The sequence below is a fragment of the Onychostoma macrolepis genome, chromosome 01, assembly GCF_012432095.1.
Source record: "Onychostoma macrolepis isolate SWU-2019 chromosome 01, ASM1243209v1, whole genome shotgun sequence".
Lineage (NCBI taxonomy): Eukaryota > Metazoa > Chordata > Actinopteri > Cypriniformes > Cyprinidae > Onychostoma > Onychostoma macrolepis.
Window position 1 is genome coordinate 30241275 of NC_081155.1, and position 19606 is coordinate 30260880.

The window sequence follows — 19606 nt, forward strand, 5'->3', positions numbered from 1 at the left end:
TTACTTTAGTTTGGCGTAGTACTGAAAATATTCAATTATACTTTAGTTTGAGGTCTACCAGTAAGAGTAGCAAAAGTGGAACAAATAGAAATCCCCCCAAAGTATTTAAAGAATTAGCTCCTCTACCTTTGCACGGTTTTAGACGTATGCTGATGTTAAATCGCCCCCTCTGATATAGGTTAGCACAAAACAGATGAAGCTATTTTCACAGAATGTGTGTACAGTATATTTAAAAATCCCACTATGGTAAGAGCTTCTGAATACTCATGACTCAATCCTTTGCCTTATGTTACTTGTAAGGCGATATATAGCCTATTTTTTTACATATATGCTACATTCTCTGAGTAGAAGAAGACATAACATTGAAGACATAGAATCCCCATAGTAAAATTTGTACACAAGTAAGCAATATACATTTTATTTATAGAAACAAAAACAACGTATACACAAAAAAATCTGTATGTTTATATATGCTTTTTACTTTTTTTGTTTTGTTTGTTTTTTAATACATGTCTGTCTTTTAAATTTACTTTGGTAATATCATCATGTCAGGTTTTAGGATGGATATGCGTGACATACTGTATATAACCAAAAATGTATTACACATATTTTGTTCCATTTTCTAATAGGTTTCTATTTTATTTATTTTTTTTACCTCATTTGACAAAATATTTCATATATGGAAATTTAATATAGGCCTACCTGGCCTATATTACATTTGCATATGGGGTTATTTAATACATTTTTTGCAATATTGTCAGTATTGTTAACAAAACCTGGGACCATTTTTAAATATAAATATAATTTAATGCTGTGATTTTTCTGATTTTGTTATTTTCTTGCAGTAAACTTTAATTAAATATTTTAGACACATTAGACACAATTTTATGTTATATAATAGTTTATCAAACATTTCTAATATTTCTCTTTTATGTATACTCCCCTTGTGAAAGGTATATATATTTAATCTTATTTAGATAGATAAATTTTGTCTAATTATAATGATCAGATATTTGTGCCATCATGGGCCTGACAGCATCAACTTCTCAATGCAAAAATCTATATTCATACTCCACAACATATAGTGACAAAGTTATTTTTGTATTAACATTATTAAGAGCTGTGAAAGTACATAACTGTTTTGACAGTGACAGCTGTAGCAGTGTACACACTCAAACACTTTACCTTCTCTTCCTACTTCAGCCTGTTTAAAGTCTTTGAGTTTAAAGCTGCCTCTGTTTACTCAGCTCTTTTTGCACTTCTCTTTTTTTCCTCTGGTTTTTGGTTAGGTCACATACCATATATGCAGGAATGTGTTTTCACAGCTAACTGAGGAACAGCTTGGCTTGTGGTAACAAGCTCACTGCTTGATTGCATCACATCCGAGGGAGAGAACCAGAGGGTGGTGCTTTTTTTTTCTTTTCATAGGTAGGTGAATCAGGTCTGAAAGAGGAAGCAGGATGTCATGAAGGCGTGTTAGCCACCAGTCACTATGCAATGAGTCTGTGTCTCTGTCTACCCATAGAGTGGGCCATCGCTTCCACCGAGGACTCTAGGAAATGAATCTTATACTATTCCTGCTTTTGGCACTGACAGCTAGCTGGACTGGATTTGGTAGGTGCTCACGGTAGTAGATCTTTTTTTTTCTTTCCTTTATGTAGAATCCTATCTCTCTCTTTCCCGTTTCCCCCATTCATCTAAAGAAACTCTCCTCTGTCCTGTCTGCTCTGTTCGTCATGGTCCTTAGAAATCATTTTACACTGTAATTGGCCCCTAGGCAACACAACAGTTACAGAGTCGTGTGGAATGGATGTGTGCTTTTAGAACACATTCAAATGACCTGTCATATCATTTGACCACAATGGACAATGATAAAGTTGAAGACAGGATGATCACATTACATTATAACTAGTTCTTTGACTCATTTTGCTGCTTTTGGTTTCATGCAAAACACAAAACAGCTCGTCTTTGCTGACGAACAAAGATAATGTTGACTCAGGACGAATGTTTCTTTTTTCTTGGTTTACGCCGATAATTTCCTTGTAAGTGATTATTAATTTCCTCCTTTTTACCTCATACTTCTCTTACTGCTGAATATGAACTTCGATATTCATTATTATGTTGTGAAATTATGTTTTAGATAAGATGTTGGGTAACACTTTAGAGACTTACAGTCAATTTAAATATGTTGAATTAATAGTATACTTATAAATTAAAGTAAGATGATTTTGGTAGCATTTTACAGTGAGGTTCTATGTGTTAACATTAGTTAATTCAATAGCTAACATGAAATAAACAACACTTTTACAGCATTTATTAATCTTGTTTAATGTTATTAAGCTGCTCTAACATATTTTTAACAAACATGAATTAACAATGTATATTATACTACATGTATATATATATGTATATATATATATATATATACACAGTCATGGCCAAAAATATCGGCACCCTTGGTAAATATGATCAAAGAAGGCTGTGAAAATTAATCTGCATTGTTAATCCTTTTGATCTTTTATTTTAAAAATTCACAAAAATCTAACCTTTCATTGGATAATAAGAATTTAAAATGGGGGGAAATATAATTATGAAGTAAATGTTTTTCTCAAATACACATTGGTCACAATTAACGGCACCCTTTTATTCAATACTTTTTGAAACCTCCATTTGCCAGTTTAACAGCTCTACATTTTCTCCTATAATGCCTGATGAGGTTAGAGAACACCTGACAAGAGATCAGAGACCAGAATCACTCCAGACGCTTTAGATTCCCAGCTCCATGTTGGTGCTTCTTCTCTTCAGTTCACCCACTCATTTTCTACAGGGTTCAGGTCAGAGGACTGGAATGGCCAGCAGAAGTTTGGTTTTGTGCTCAGTGACCCATTTTTGTGTTGTTTTTGAGGTTTGTGTTTGGATTATTGTAAGATCCAAACATGGCCCATTATAAGATTTCTAACAGAGTCGGTCACTTACTGATTTTTTATCTGTTGGTATTTGATAGAATCCATGATGCCATGTGTCTAAACAAGATGTCCAGGACCTCCAGCAGAAATATAGGCCCACAACATCTAAAATACAGCAGTATATTTCATTGTACACATGGGGTACTTTTTATCCCTGTGTTCATCAAACGCATCTTGAGTGTTTGCTGCTAAAAAGCTCATTTTTTTAGTTTCATCTGACCATAGAAGCCAGTCCCATTTGAAGTTCCAGTCGTGTCTGATAACTGAATATGCTGGAGTTTGTTTTTGGATGAGCGAGGAGAATTTTTTTTGAAACCCTCCCAAACAACATGTGGTGATGTAGGTGCTGTGTGACAATTTTATTTTAAGGTTTTCTGACCCCGAGACTCAACTATTTTCTGCAATTCTCCTGCTGTGGTCCTTGGAGAGTCTTTAGCCACTCAAACTCTCCTCCTCACCATGTATTAGGACGATATAGACACACGTCCTCTTTCAGGCAGATTCATAACATTTCATGTTGATTGGAAATTCTTAATTATTGCCCTGATGGTGGAAATGGGAATTTTCACTGCTCTAGCTCTTTTCTTAAAGCCACTTCACTAATTTGTGAAGCTCAATTATCTTTTGCTGCACATCAGAACTATATTCTTTGGTTTTTCTCATTGTGATGGATGATTAAGGGAATTTGGGCTTTGTTTTCCCTCCTATTTATATTTCTGTGAAACAGGAAGCCATGGCTGGATAATTTCATGTTCATTATCACCCTGGAGAGCTCAAAATTGTGAATATGAATGGGAATATACTTCAGAGATATTTTACTCATAAGAATTTCTAGGGGTACCAATAATGGTGTCCAACGTGTATTTGAGAAAAACTTTTATTTCATAATGATATTTTCCCCCAATTTTAATTCTTATTATCCAATGAAAGGTTAGATTTTTGTGATTTATTAAAAAATAAAAGATCAAAAGGATTAACAATGCAGATTAATTTTCACAGCCTTCTTTGATCATATTTACCAAGGGTGCTGATATTTTTGGCCATGACTGTATATATATATATATATATATATATGTGTGTGTGTGTGTGTGCGTGCGCACATTTTTGTGAAAAGTCAGGACAAAGATTTGTATAATGACAAAGGTATGACAGGTATTACAAGGTGAAGGTGACATCTCAGGACATTGACCCATGTGCCCACTTTTCAAAACGCTTATAAATCATACAGAGTGAGGTTTTTTTGGGGAAAGTTGTAATGCACAGTCTCCTGTAAGGGGTAGGTTTAGGTGTAGGGTTGGTGTAGGGCAATAGCACATACAGTAAGTACAGTATAAAAACCATTATGCCTATGGGATGTCCCCACTTTTCACAAAAATGAACGTGTGTGTGTGTGTGTATAAAACAGTAAAATATTACATGAATCGTTGAATTAAACTGTTCAATAAGCATTTTTAAACATTAAAGAAACCTATATTAATAAACCATGTGAAAGTACTGTATTATGAAAAGAGGACAAGGCATGTTTCTTATCTCTCTTTGGTACATTTGGAGGATGATTCTCAGATAACATCTTTCTTCTAAAGTGAAACAGTCCTCAACTAAACCTCAGTATAAAAATCTAGATGAAAGTTCATTTTTAAAGTCAGTTCTTAAATGTGTAAAGTAATTTAGTTGCATGTCATTACAGTTCAATGTGAAGACAACGAAGAAACAGAGCAGGAGTTTGCCGTTACAGACTCACGTGAGTATCTGCTTTAGCACACCTAACTTTTATTTGATGTGATGTAGACGTCAGACAGTGGCTTTAGTCCTGGATGACTCATGTTCTAAACTCTGACTTCTGTAACTGATTTTCTTGTGGTCTCTGCCGTTGAACTAAAACATAATTTAAGTTTGAAGCAATATTTTGTACATTATGTCTGCCACAGTTTTTGTTGATTTATAAAGAAACAGCATATGTGCACTCACTTCCACTCATAAATCTGATCTGTTTATAATACTGATTAGTAACTTCCGAAGCAGTGGGTGAAGAAGAAAACTCAGGTAAGAACTGGTGGTTAGAAATTAGTAGATGCTATGGGCAATATATTGAATATTAGTGATATTATCGGGATAACAGAATAATCAATATAAAATACAGAATATTGTTGTAAATTAAGTTTAATATATACGCAATTTCACTGAAAAAATTGCCAAGAAGTGCTTATGTGTTCAAGCAACTAGTTCCCCTCTGAAAGAGTTTTTAGTGGGAGTAGAAACATAGCGTCATGCCACAGAGCATCTCCTAAACCAGAAACTATTGTTAGACTTTTTAGCTTAAAAAATGCATGCATAATTTACCAAACAGTGTAAAACATAGTGTGTGAATTACCGGTACATTGCTCTAAAGAAGTTGTCAGAATGTACTTTTTATACCCATTTTGCACTCTTTTTTTTCATTTACATTAATGTTAATTTAAGAAAAAGAAGTAAGTGGTCACTCATTCTACATTTTTAGGTGTTTTTGCACAAAACATTATGAATGTGCTTAGAATTAAAAATTCTATTATTATCTTTATTTATTTTTAATTGGGGCAAAAGATAACCACTTGTTTAAATTATTCTAAAGCAAATGCAAATATGTCAACATATAGATCAACTATCATCAAAATTTGAAAAGATATTGAGACATCTAATTTTAGGTATATTGCCTAGCCCTAGATATGTTATAATTTTATTGTTCTAAAATCGATTTTTAATGTCAATGTAGAGTCATTTTTTTTTTTTAAGAATTTAATCATTTTATTAATCAAGAATGCATTGAATTGATCAAAAGTGACAGTAAAGACATATATAATGTTACAAAAGTTTTTTGTTATTATTTATTTAACATAAATGCTGTCCTTTTGAAAAGTAATCAAAGAATTAAAAAAAAATCTGAAATAAATGTATCAGCAGCCCAACACTGATAATAATAAGAAACGTTTCTTGAGCATCAAATCAGCATAGAATGATTTCTGATGGATCATGTGACACTCGAGACTGGAGTAATGGCTACTGAAAATTCAGCTTTGCTATTACAGGGATAAATTTAATTTTAAATGTATTAAAGTCGGAAAAAGTTATATTATTGTAATAATACTTAATTACAGTAATATTACTGGTTTTACCGATCAAATAAATTCATCCTTGCTGAGCATAAGAGCGTTCCTTTAATAACACTTTACTTTTATGTGGATGTGTATTGACTTCTGTTATATTCTCCTGAATTATGAAAGTAATGTTTTCTAATGCTTTTTCTGGATTGCGAGTGGTTAATGACAGTGACAGTAATGTTAAATATTATATTATATATATATATACTTTTTATTCTCTACTACTACCCTACTAAACCAATTATTACTAAGCAAACTATTTTTTTCTACCTCCTATTAAAGTACTGTTAAATATAAAAGAAACAGTTGCAGTTTAGATTTATTTGTAATGATCTTTTCACATATTGTTCTATGTATTAAATTTTAAGTTAGATTAAACACTTTAGCTTTATTAACCATATAAAAAAAGAAAAGAAGCAAAAAAAAAAAAAAAAAGAACATTAAAAAACTCATTTACAGAGATAAAAATGTATAAAATGTTTTAATTATAAATGCTTATTTACTTGTTTTTTTTATTTATTGCTTTAAAGAGAATCATGGGAATGGTGTAGGCTCTGGAGATGGGAAGATCCAGGGTATGTATTGCCCTTTTCGGATGTTTGACATCAATCTGAAATAAGCATTTTAAACTTTATCTAGTCAACTTTTACTGTGATTTCTAGTTCAGAAATGCATTGTTTCCTTAAATCTTGTGCAATTGCAGATTTAGACTCCGCACCAAACAGTGACTCAAACACTGAACAAACAGATATAAATGAGGAAACAAAGCAGACTACTGAAGCAAATACAGACACAGAGGATCTCAACCCAGTCATGATCATCATAACTCTAGTTCTCACACTGGTCGTCATCTCTGTGATCGTGTGTGTAGTCATGATCTATCGCAGGTTGGGCATAAAAGTTGCTGGTATGTTGCATTCAAACTAATAGACTTTACAGACTCAAAATAACCAGCCAATACATCAGTTTACACATTTATCTAAAGACACAAATATTTACACTTCCTGGGAACTATCCAGACATAAATAAAACCTGAAGGTGGATGTGATAATGGTATGTTATAAAAAATCTGAGAAGATGCAAAGTAGAAAGTGTTTCTTCCCTTTCTCCTTACATTGTTTACAGTTAGAAGGCAACTCAAATTGAAATCTTATAAATGAAGGAAAACACTGTGGAATGAGACATGTTTATCATGTTTTCTCACTCTTTTTTTTCAAAAGACACAAAAGAAGATCCTTATCTGGATCATGAAGACCATGAAAAGGTGCCAATGTAGGTACAAGTTTTTAAAAGCATGTTGTGTTACTATTATTATGTATAATGTGTGACATGTGCTGGCTGCATTTTAGTAGTTTAGTTAAGATGTTGCTTAGTTCCTTTTAGCGATTATGTGGCTAACACGGATATGGAAAATGCTTGTGTGTGTATCACATGTGGAAGACACATTCAACCCGCAATGGATGTTTTCAGACCTTGCAACATGCAACAAGAAAAAAATATGTATTTGCTATATACGTTTTAGCATTAAATAATTGCAATACTAGTCTTTGGATGTTAATTAATTTATAACCTTGTTTTTTTATTTTCAAAAATTTTGCAATTAAATTTTGATAAATTCCAGTAATAATTTAGTTGTGCTTTCCAGTCATATTCCCATTTGCATTTTTATTAGTAATTTATTTAGTGACAAAACAAAAAATAAAAAATGATGCGGTGAAAAAGTTGTGTTTCAACATCCACAAGCCATGTTGCTGGAAATTTACCCACCGCATCCATTTACTCAAGATGTAGTTGAGTTTGTTTCTTCATCAAAAATAATTTGGGAAAATGTTGCATTACGTCACTTGGGTGCCGTCAGAATGAGAGTCCAAACAGCTAATAAAAACATCACAATAATCCACAAGTCTTAAGTAATCCTCATAACTCTAGTCAATTAACATCTTGTGAAGTGAAAAGAGAACCAAATCCATCATTAAGGCATACCAGTCCATAATAATAACATTTACTCCAATGAAAATATTTGTTATATATATACACATATTTGCTTAGAACTGGTTTGGACTGTTTTGGCTTGTAAATGGTGTTTGTGGTGATCCGTGCAGATTTATCTCTTCTGACAAGACAACTTTTTCACTGGGGAAATCAATATCATGAATAGAGGACTTGTATTTTAGCCAGCTGTTAAAAACATCTTAATGATGAGTTGTGTAGATTACCTGTGTATTATTGTAATGCTTATATTAGCTGTTTGAACTCATTCTGATGGCACCCATTCACTGCAGAGGATCCATTTGTGAGAAAGTGATGCAATGTTAAATCTCTCCAATTCTGATGAATAAACAAACCCTTCTACTTTTTTAATGGCCTGAGAATGAGTACATTTTAATTTCTATTTATTTAAGACAACACACGATGTTTGCAATAATACATCTTTTTAATGGCTGTTGTGCTTTGGCAGTTCAGACTGTTCACATATATTGGTAATGCAATAAATGATGTTTCACAAAAGCTGCTCATTGTTAGTTGGTTCCTCTTTAAACAGGAAAGTTTGCCACAGTAGACAAAAATAACTTCCACCTCATAATAAACTGCCCACATGAACAGTTCTTACAGTTGTACTTTGAATAATTACTCACAGCATAATCAGTAATTATTGCACTTAGTTCTTTATTTTCTTAACATCCAGTTTAATATAACTGCATGTCTTATTTACTTTTTTTCTTTTTTAATGCATCTGTTCAAAAAGTACTTTTTATGAATGAATAATGTGAAAATAAACATGAACTGAAATGTTGGTCCTTTTTTTGTTCCCAGGCCCATGTTTGAGGATGATATCCCATCAGTGATGGAGCTAGAAATGGAAGACCTAGAAAATTGGATGGCAAAAGGTAAGCACTAAAACGTTTATTAGTAATGCTCTGACTCTGAGTCATGGTTCATATCTGGGCCTTGGTGTGTCTCAGATATTGCACATTTATAATGATTAATCCAAACCACAGGTGCTGGAAAGAATGACAGTCTGGTTTAAAATGTACATGCTGAGCTCAAAAAATATTTAGGCCTAAATTTAAGTATTCAAAATGTATTCAAACTGCTTAGAAACAGCATAAATCTGTTCATTGTGAAAACATATATATATATGGGGGGGGGGGTAATGAAGTTGGCTAAAATGGCTAGCAGTGGAACAATCATTTATTGATGTACTATTACAGAATAAATGTTACATTTATGTGCTTTGGTTTAAGTTTATTCAGTAAAGTTTGTGCTTTGACCAGCAGAGGGAGCCATTGCACTAAAAACATTCAAATGCTCAAAGAAACTTCCTCAGCTTTATGAAAATTGCTCATTAGGCTGCTTTTTTTTAAAACTTATTCACACTTAAACCACCTTTTTTCACCGGAATTTCAACCTTAAGGTTCAAAACATCCTTCAAACAAACTATATTTGTATTCTGTGTTTGTAGGTTTGAAGTTATTTGTACTGTGAGCAGTGCTGTGAAAGTGTGTAAAGCGCTGTGTAAATGTATGATCTATTTCTATTAGATAAGATAAAAAGATGTGGAACATATTTTGTTGAATGCCTTTAACATAAAGAATCTGTGTCTTTTCATCGTTTGCTTGCAGATGGAGGCAAGAAAGTGGACACTGGCCAAATATAATGAATAGCTTTTCAGTGAGTACACTAGACTTATTATTCTCTCCTTTTATGCAAGATGTAGTCCAAACCTGGGAAGGCTACACAATTTCTAGAACAAAGTCGGAGCGTATTCACAGTACAGTATTGGCTTGGACAGCTGTCTAGGTTAGTAACAGGAAAGTCATTGTACTAGCTCGCAAATATTTAATTTTCTGGACAGATCTGTAACAGATGTGCATTTCTTGATTATTTACATTCACACATCATATTTCACTGCACTTCAGGCTGAATTCAGATCATTTCAGATTGTTTCCAAGTAATGGAAAAGAGTCGTACACATAAATAGTTGTACTAACATTTCAGAAGTGTACAGTAAATACACAGAGCAACCGTTGGGGTCCCATCAGTAACATGAAACTTTGCTGTTCCTCTTGGGGGTTGTGGAGGGTTAGACATTTGGAAAGTAAAGGGGTCTGCAGCACTGGACATGGTAACACTGTGCCGATTTGTACGGGGAACACACACATATGACTCACTGAGCAGTGGTACAAGACAAGGCAAGAAGATATGTGTTCGTATGTGTCACACCCTGTAATGTAATGTGTAAGGTATCATTTCCTGGAACTGTGAAATGACATAAGGTTACCTCTTACTTTACTTTCCAGTGGAATGCCCCTCAGAGTCTAGTCAACAGCTACTGTACACATCAGCGTTCCCAGTGCATACTTTTTCCTGCTTATAATGGCTGCACAGTTTGGTCAAAATGCCATTTGTTCATTTTGTCATGCAGAACTTTTTTTTTCTTTTCTTGTCAAGCATGATAATGATGATATGATAAATATTTCATATTTCATATTGCTGCTTCTAAGATATCCAGTCAAAAAATAACAAAAAGATATGTAATCGTATTGAAACCGGATGTGCAAAAAAAAAAAAAAAAATGTGTCGGGACATTAAAGTGAATTCAGAGAACTCTTTTTATTCCACTTAAGTTGTGATAGGGTCTCAGTACATACTGACACTCTTTTTGGAACTCAATCAGTGTGAATACCATAATAATATTAATAATAATAATAATACCATTCAAAGGTTTGAGGTTGATACGATTTTTTAAATATATATTTTTGAAGAGGTCTCTTATGCTCACAAAGGCTACATTTATTTACTCAAAATACAATAAAAACAGTAATATTGTTAAATATTACAATTTAAAAGAACTGCTTTCTATTTTAATATATTTTCAAATGTAATTTATTCCTGTGATGGCAAAGCTGAATCTTCAATGTCACATGATCATAAAATCATTGTGATAAACTGATTTGGTGCTCAGGAAACACTTATTATTATTATCAATGTAAATAAAATAAAAAAATAAGGTAACACTTTACAATAAGGTTCATTAGTTAAACATTAGTTAATGTATTAACTAACATGAATCAACCATGAGCAATACATTTGTTACTGTATTTACTAATCTTCGCTAACGTTAATAAAAATACAGATGTTCATTGTTAGTTCATGTTAGTTCACAGTGCATTAACTAATGTTAATAAGATTTTAATAATGTATTAGTAAATGTTGAAATGAACATTAACAAAGATTAATAAACGCTGTATAAGTGCAGTTTGTTATTAGTTAATGTTAACTAATGTAGTTAACTAATGAACCTTATTGTAAAGTGTTACCAAAAATAATAATTAAGCTGCTTAATATTTCTGTGGTAACCATGATAACATTTTTTCAAGATTCTTTGGTGAATAGAAAGATAGAAAGTTCAAATGTGTTCATTCTAAAAAAAAAAAGAAACAAAGAAAGAAAAGAAAGAAAAACATCTCACTGATCTCAAACTTTTGAATGGTAGTGTTTGTTTGTGTGTGTGTGTGTATTATTTTTATAGTATATAATTTATAGTATAAGTATTATGTATAATACAATTATCTAGAAATTGATAATGAATATTTAATAGGATCAATTAAATCCCGTTAAACCATTTCACGTTCATCCCTACTGCTTTTATTTTTAAGATTAGGTTTTTTGGCATTATCGCTTTTATTATGACAGGACAGTATTTAGACAGGAAGCAAAGTGGGAGAGAGAGAGAGAGAGGGGATGGGATCGGGACAGGTCTGTGAGCCGAGACTCGAATTCGAGATGCCCAAAGTGCAATGGAGCTATATGTCAGCATGCTGCCCACAAGGCTATTGGCACAGACGATCCCCACTTATGTTTTGAAGAAAAATCACACTCTTTGTTTTTTGGACGTGAATACACTTTTTGTAATGCACTGACCCTTGTCAAGTGACTAGATTGTCAAATAGTTTTGAAGTGGCAGTCTAATAGAATAATAAACTGCAGCATTGTCTGTTGACCTCCACATGATCAGCACAGAGTCGCGAACAGCTCTTACACAAACACCCAATGACATCCACTTGCTTACTAATGCAGACACAAACACATACTATGTCATTCTGTCAAGTTTGTTTTGATGAGGCTGCGTACGAGGGACAGAATAGCTGTGACTGACTTCTGACCCCCCGGTCCGCACTGCCAGCAGTGACATCTGGTAGTCATTACAGCAGGCATGCTTGGAAGCGCGCGGCTCAGACCAGGCCAGAGATGAGGAGGGCCTCTTTTTTCCCCTCTTGCGTGCTCTCTGTCTCGCTCTCCCTGGGAACACCAGAGGGTCAGAGTCCACAAGCCAGGAATGTAAGCTTACGTCATGCAGACTGTGTTTTTCCCAGGATCGGATTGGTATCAGGCACTATGGGGGAGCAGGCTTCACAATGGCTAGGTGATGTCAAGGATGACAAATTAATGTTTATATAAACATAAACGGAGAATATCTGAGGCCACATCAGCACAGGAGTAAGGGCACGGCTCTTCTTATGCTGAATTGAAACTAATCTGATCTGGAAGCAGAAATTATTTGCAGCAATTAAATATAACAGCATTGTTAAATGGAATATAACAGCTTGTTGAAGACTATATACAAATGCACAAAGGTCAATTATAGATTAGTTCACAAATGTCCACAGCAACTTGTCAGTGTACATTCTAAAATATCATAAAATACAGCGTAATTACCTAGTTAAGTACTTAGTAGTAGCCGTTGTACTTACATAAAACAAATGTACTTACCATGTAACTAAGTTATGGAACAGCCTGTACTTACAGTTTGTAATTATGCAGATGTAAGAGGCAGCTACTGTTACACATATGTAACAGACCGAGTCTGTTACACAGCTACTTATGTAACCAAAAGATTGTTACATATGTGTTGCAGACTTTATACAACGTAATTATAAATGTAAGTGCACAGACATAAGCTACTTAAAATAAAGCGTATCAAGATTGTACTTAAGTGTACTTCATGTGTATCTATACTGTACACCTTATACAGCTTTAACCCACCAGTACACAGCTAAAATACATGTAATAGCTTTCTAATTACATTACAATTACAGAATATTACACAAGCATAAGCTACTTAAAATAAAGTCTGTCAAGATTGTATTTAAGTGTACAGGTAACTGTGTAACAGTAGCTGCCTATTACATCTACATAATTACAAACTGTAAGTACAGGCTGTTCCATAACTTAGTTACATGGTAAATACATTTTGTTTTATGTAAGTACAACAGCTACTACTAAGTACTTAATTAGGTAATTACTCTGTATTATGACACCTTAAAATAAAGTGTTACCAAATATTTTATAATGGAGAAATTACACTGAACAGTTTCAAGAACTATAATAATTACTAATGTCATATCAATATCGTTCATCTTTAAGAAATTTTGTAAACTGGAGACAATTAATAACGGGATAATCTTGCAAATATTTTCCAAACACGCTTCGATACAGACAAGCAAATGTTGAACTGAAGTGTTATTTTGTGTATTTTTGCATAAAATTAATATAGAAAGAGATCCCTTAGTGTTTAATGTACAGTTATTTGGAATTTATAGAGGTTTCTGTTGAATTTAAGTAAACATTATAGATTAGATAGTTCATAAGGATATTTCATTGATTTCACTGCTTTAAATTGTACTCAATAGTAAGAAAGAAAGAGTACATGAGTTCATCATACTTTTTAGAGTGCAGTTTGGCACATATTTGAATGAATCGATTTTTTTCTCTCATTTGTTTTACAGGTACTGGCTGTGGACCTGATGCTTTTTCATGTGTCCTCATATCTTTGCACAGTGTACATGTTGTGGTATACTTAGGTACATGTAATTCAGATACTTATAAGAAGACATTTGCTAATGCTTTTAGATTATGTTTCATAGTGATATAACTTTATATAAAAACATATTTGTAAAATAATAAACACTGCTGCGTAAAGACCATTGCTGTTTGGATGAAAAAGAACAAACAAAAATAAACAGATACATATTTTTTTGTCTGTTGCACTGAACGGGATACAACAGCTCTACTGTAAGTCAATGTGGTCTTCTGTGTACTTTTGATATTGATGTTTTCACCACTTTTTGAGTACAACAAAATAATAAACCATGTTGTTTCTTTATAATGTAATAATCATTCTTGTCTTTATCTAAATGCAATGACTGCAACAGAACTTCAAAACTAAGAAGCATTCCATCATTCCATTTTAATTAAAAAAACACGAACATTTTAACCTATGTAAATATTATTGCATAAGTTGTATTTTCTTATTTTTTATACATCATTGCAAGTTTGAGTTTACAATTTATAATGAAACTTAATACTTCTTAAGAAAACACCAACACATTTCCTGCTATGTACTGTTTTTTTTTTTTTTATATTAAAAGAGGAAATATTGTTATCATTGCTCTTGTGTGAGTGCGTGTTTGTTGTTTTCTTTACATATACACTATCAAAGGAAAGTTTTTTTAATGTTTTTGAAAGATGTATCTTATGCTCATCAAAACTGCATTTATTTGGTCAAAAATACAGTAAACAGTAATATAGTGAAATATTATTACAGTTTAAAATGCAGTTTACTCCCTTGATGGTCAAGCTGAATTTTCAGCAGCCGTTACTGTGTCATGTGATCCTTTATTGATCATTCTGATTTGGTGATTTGGAATATGCTGATTTGTTGATCAAGTAACATTTTTTGAAGACAGCTGTGGTGCTTAAAATTTTTGGAAACTTTGATGGATAGAAAGAACAGCATTTATTTGAAATATATATATATATATATTGTAATTATGTAAAAATATTGACTGTCACTTTTGATCAATTTAATGATAAAAGTACCCCCCCTCCAAAAAAAACATAAAATAAAATAAATAATAAGTAGTGTACATGCAAGGTAGTATATGTCATACCTTGCACCATGCCAATTTACCCATAATACTTAATCTAAATAAGAATAAATAGAAACACTTAACAACTTATACATCCACCCACACTATAATCTTACCTAATTACCTAACATGACATGATCACGCTAGTTAGGACTATTTATTGAAAGTGATGGGCTATGAACTTCCTGTGGAAAGACCTACAGTGTATATTTCATGTTGCACCCATGACTGTGTAATTTATGAGCATTCTTTTGGCTTCCACCTGAGTTAAAGTTTCTACTAAGTGCATTTTCTAATGCCAAAGGTCTGGAATACGATGGGAATGTGAAAGAGCATTGTTTACCTTTGAGTGGGGCTTGGAACAAAACACGGCTTTAGGCAAGAGCAGCCGCTGTCATGTGGCGCAGCACAACCGTTGCAGTTCAGTATAACAGTGGTGGAAAACAACGCCAGATGGAACTCATTAGATTTTTTCTTCACCAAGTCTTGTCTGGTCTGTTTGGTTTTAAAACCCTGTTGATCAGGATAATATGTGCAGATACTTTTCTGTTTTGAATGAGTTGTTAGTACTCACGCATTAATGATTTCATATTAGGTATTGCTTTATTATCTGTCTAGAACAGTTGAACTTATATTTAGTTTGCTTTCAGATTGTAGGGCTTTTGTAAGGTTATCGGTGCATTCTGTTTAGTACAATACCAGGTTGTTTACTATAGCTATATAGTACTACTACATAAATAACTAATTAGGCTACATAAAAACAACATAAATTAATAATAATAATATTTGTAATTATAGTAAATGTGTTTCTCACAAAAAGAATGACGTTAAAATATAAAATAAATAAATAAAGTTACAAGTAGAGGGTAAAAATTACAATACAATGCAATACAATAAAGTAAATTAATAAATAGAAGTAAAATAAGTAGCCTACAGTAAAGTAAAATGCAGTGTTAAAGCATCGGTTCCATGCTTCTCAGAATCACATTGTTTGGCACTGTGTGAAGCATTGAAGCAACAAAGTAAAAAGAAGAGAAATATATAAATCTAGACTCACATGTTGTATGACAGCAACCTTGGTTGAACACACCGAACTCAATTAAAAATCAAGAAATATATATTTTTTAATTAAATACAACATCTGGAATAACACGGGGAATCTCAAATAATACTTTTTGGCCCTTAACGGTCCACAGACATGGCAACGTAATTACGTCGTATTTACGCGACACGGAACGCGAGCGATGGTGACGTGCCTGGACGACACAGTGACGCCATCATCCGTGGACAGGGAGTCGTACAGGAATCGGTGGGATAAAGGCGATCGCGCTTTAACGGAGCAGCATCGGAGTCGTGCGCTGTATTCCTGGCGTTCTTCAAATCGGTCACATATTATTTCAGGGAGATTTTAGTTTTTGCAGAAGATAAATAAATAATAAAGCTCTCCCTGGTGCGTGGGTTGGAAGGGTTGGCGTAACGCTCCTACTTTATTTCATCGGATGAAAATGTTTGGTTTGTGCTTGTAAAACTTCAACTCGTTTTCAAAGGATCGTTTCATCTTTCTTTCGGACAAACCGGAGAGGAGAAGAGGAGAGACCGGTGACCGTAATTGGACTCTGGATAGGATACCTGGGGGAACTAACTGTCCCTGTGCACACAGGAGCCTAATTTTCCTTCGCCTTTCCATCAGTTTCCTGGGTAAATACATGCATTTGTCTAATAAAACGTCTTGCAAATGTAAACTTGACCATGCTAAGGTGATTTTGCAGGAGTAAAGGGCCATGTGATCAGCTTCACCACACAACCTCATGCAGTTAATAGACATATGAAGCTGATCGCATGGCCTCTCGTGTGTATAATATTCAATATATATACAGTTGCTTATAATACGCTTATATTTAATGTGACAGTCTGATGTGTAGGTTGCATGTCATTTAAAACTGCAGTGTTTCATTGATAAGAGAAATCACTCGCATGCCCTATTCTGAAACTGTTGTTGTTGTTGTTGTTGTAGTAGTTAAACTACATTAACGTTAACCCAATTCCAAGATATAGGACACAACAAATACGCAGTGTTTGGTAGAGTTTTGTAGCTGTATAAAATCAATCTAATACAAGCTTGATCATCTGTTTTTTTCCCTTCACTTTCGCTGTATTGATATTTTGCTTATACTGATTTGACTGAAACTTCAGATCTTGTAAACAAAACCAATTTCTCTTGTTTGAAAATGCAAGTTTACAGTAGATAAAAACGCTGTCGTTGCCTTCTAAATACGCTGTATGTTTTACTACACCGGTGTTTTTACATATATTCGCGATTGGTTGGCGTTTTAGATTAATAACGATTACTAAACCCTCGTGCCATCACCATTATGAGTATTCCTTGTGTTTTCGTGTTGTTTAGCCGGTTAGCGACAAGAGAATTAGCTTAGGCTAACACTATTAGCACACCCAGAGCTGGACATTAGAAAGGCGAACTCGTTTATGAATGTTTATCCGATTGTTCACTATACTGTCGCTTATTTTATAAAGTGCTCTGTTGTGTGCCCGTGTCATCAAGGGCAGCAGGATAACATCTGATAGCGCTTAGCCTAGCACGTTAGCTTAGCTCGCTAACAATCGACGTTCAGGCTTTGAGCCACCGCCGCCGCGTCCCGTTAAGGGCTTTAAATCCACGTGAAGCGCCCGCCAATATCCGCACAGACTTTTCGCTCTTTAATAGGACATTTCGGGAAATATTAGCCGGGCTGGCATGTTGTGAGTGAGAAATTATTCATTTTTACAGATTTATGTGCAGCGCGAGACAAGCACATGTTAGCAGCGACGACAGCTGATGCAAGTTTGTCAAAGCATGATTTCTTTAATCAAACTCTTGGTGAAACTTCTTTCTCATTTTTTTTCAACCCCAACATCCACGTAATGATAATTACAGCACTTTTTATCCATCTCTCCACACCAGGGAGCTGAACAAACGGAGGCTGCACTACAATATATGAACGCATGGCTATACAAAACTACTTTAGCTCTGAAAGGCAGAGACTTTTCTCTATTTTCATAACCCCACAGCAATTTTATGTTGATTTCATTTATAAATATGAGACTAGGGCTTCTACTGAAGTTTAGGGACTTGCACACAGTGAGCCTTTGAAAGTTTCAGCATCATCTGTAATATTATATAACTTGTTTTACAGGGTTTGTGATGCCATCTATTGCTCCATGTTTTTATGTAATATCTGTTGTCAAATAATAGCTTTACTTGGAAAAGGAAGGAGGTTTCTCTAGAGAACAGACGGAGGTCAGTTTGCAAGTTTAAAAACATTTCTCCAAGCACTGCACCTCTAGTTTTAATAGTTTTGTCAGGTCAGAGGTACGCAGACCCCTCTGGGTTTGCTTGATTTGGTTTTTGAGGTTGTTCCGAATTTTGTGGGTCACTCTGGGATACAGTGGAAATGGTTTGATAACACTGGAGGGGAGGGAGAGGAAAAAGAGCAGGAAATACAGAGGATAGTGTGTGAGATCTTTCATCCTCTCACACCCTTTCCACAACATCCATTTCCACCTCCGAGAGCCCAGAGTCACCCTCCTGCAGGGAATCGGCATCCCTCTCGGAAGGGTGTAGGGTGCTCTATCTCAGCTGATGTTTTGAGCTCTTTTGCACCGTGGCATTTACACTATTAAGGCTTTCAAGGTTTTAGTCTGCTGTATGGATCTTTGAGACTTGCTGAATGGCCTTAATGTTTTGATAAGACACAAAGAGAGCATACAGAAGGCATGACCGGACTGGGAGATGAGAGAAAGGAACGGGGTCATCTGATGAGTGGCTCTTTGAACAGAATATTTTTCAGGCCAGCCACTTCTTAATGGCACTCAGCTATAATAAGAGCAGGTCTGCTGTGTGGCTTTGATTAAAGATAGTCATGGTTAAAAGAGTTGCAGCAATTGGCAGCCTTTCACTGCCTTTGTGTTTTCTGGGCTCCTCACTAAAGGCAAGTTTTCTAGAATTTCACTCGTGTTCTGTTTCCCCTATGATGGGATATGATGGATTCTGTTGCTCAATTAAAAGCTTTACTTAGGAGAGCTACATGAATTTGACATTGAGTAAACTATGTAAAGGACTTACCCAAGTCTTCCAATGAAGTCTTCTGCTGAAAATCAGCTCTATTAGTTCATGGATTTCGGCTAAAGGCAAGTGCATATAACACATACTGAAGCTTTTACTAATGCTTTACTGATGCTGTTAGGTCACAAATGGCATGCATAGTACTCTTATTTCTGCTTAATTGGTTCTTCATTTGTTTATTACATATATCTAGATATTAACTGGTTATGTTGTAGCTACAAATAAAAGTGCACCACTGAGAGCGCTAAGAATGCTAACTCTTAACTAAACTAGCATCCACACAAATGGACGATAATGTTAGTTTTTGTTCTTGGTGTGAACTGGCCTTTGTGTTTAACGCATTTTAGCATGTGTAAGTCTATTATGCAGAATTTTGTGGATTTTCACAAACAGGGTAACACAGGAAGGTCTCATTAATGAGATTAATAATTAATTAACTATGAGCAATAAATT

General features: G+C 34.2%; 2 protein-coding genes across 6 annotated transcripts in view; both read left to right on the forward strand.

The window, feature by feature from the left end:
* Positions 1 to 68: 68 nt before the first annotated feature.
* Positions 69 to 14540, forward strand: tmem154 (transmembrane protein 154). Of its 4 annotated transcripts, XM_058786746.1 has the most exons (11): positions 69 to 246; positions 1290 to 1428; positions 1526 to 1614; positions 4654 to 4707; positions 4974 to 5009; positions 6631 to 6675; positions 6804 to 7007; positions 7321 to 7372; positions 8915 to 8988; positions 9724 to 9772; positions 13891 to 14540. In XM_058786746.1, exons 3-10 carry the CDS (start codon positions 1560 to 1562, stop codon positions 9756 to 9758), a joined length of 555 nt encoding a protein of 184 aa, XP_058642729.1. In that variant the 5' UTR covers positions 69 to 246; positions 1290 to 1428; positions 1526 to 1559; the 3' UTR covers positions 9759 to 9772; positions 13891 to 14540. The 4 variants fall into 4 exon arrangements, with proteins under 4 accessions (XP_058642729.1, XP_058642740.1, XP_058642719.1 ...); XM_058786757.1 differs by lacking the exon at positions 1290 to 1428 and having other exon boundaries at positions 77 to 246; XM_058786736.1 differs by lacking the exons at positions 69 to 246; positions 1290 to 1428 and having other exon boundaries at positions 1429 to 1614.
* Positions 14541 to 16302: 1762 nt separating this feature from the next.
* fbxw7 (F-box and WD repeat domain containing 7) overlaps positions 16303 to 19606 on the forward strand; it is a 158047-nt gene continuing 154743 nt past the window's right edge. Inside the window, exons 1-2 of one of the 2 annotated variants that reach the window (XM_058796750.1) lie at positions 16303 to 16483; positions 16581 to 16731. The gene's annotated coding sequence lies outside the window, so the exon portion shown is untranslated. Of the gene's footprint in view, positions 16484 to 16580; positions 16732 to 17735; positions 17791 to 19606 lie in introns of those variants that run through there. The other variant, XM_058796842.1, reaches the window with a different exon arrangement.

Bases quoted from the DNA above. Each gene is read 5' to 3' on its own strand.
- tmem154 (XM_058786746.1), top strand. From the start codon at position 1,560: ATGAATCTTATACTATTCCTGCTTTTGGCACTGACAGCTAGCTGGACT. The intron at 1,615-4,653 runs GTAGGTGCTCAC...ATGTCATTACAG, and splicing joins AGCTAGCTGGACTGGATTTG to TTCAATGTGAAGACAACGAA. The intron at 8,989-9,723 runs GTAAGCACTAAA...GTTTGCTTGCAG, and splicing joins AGAAAATTGGATGGCAAAAG to ATGGAGGCAAGAAAGTGGAC.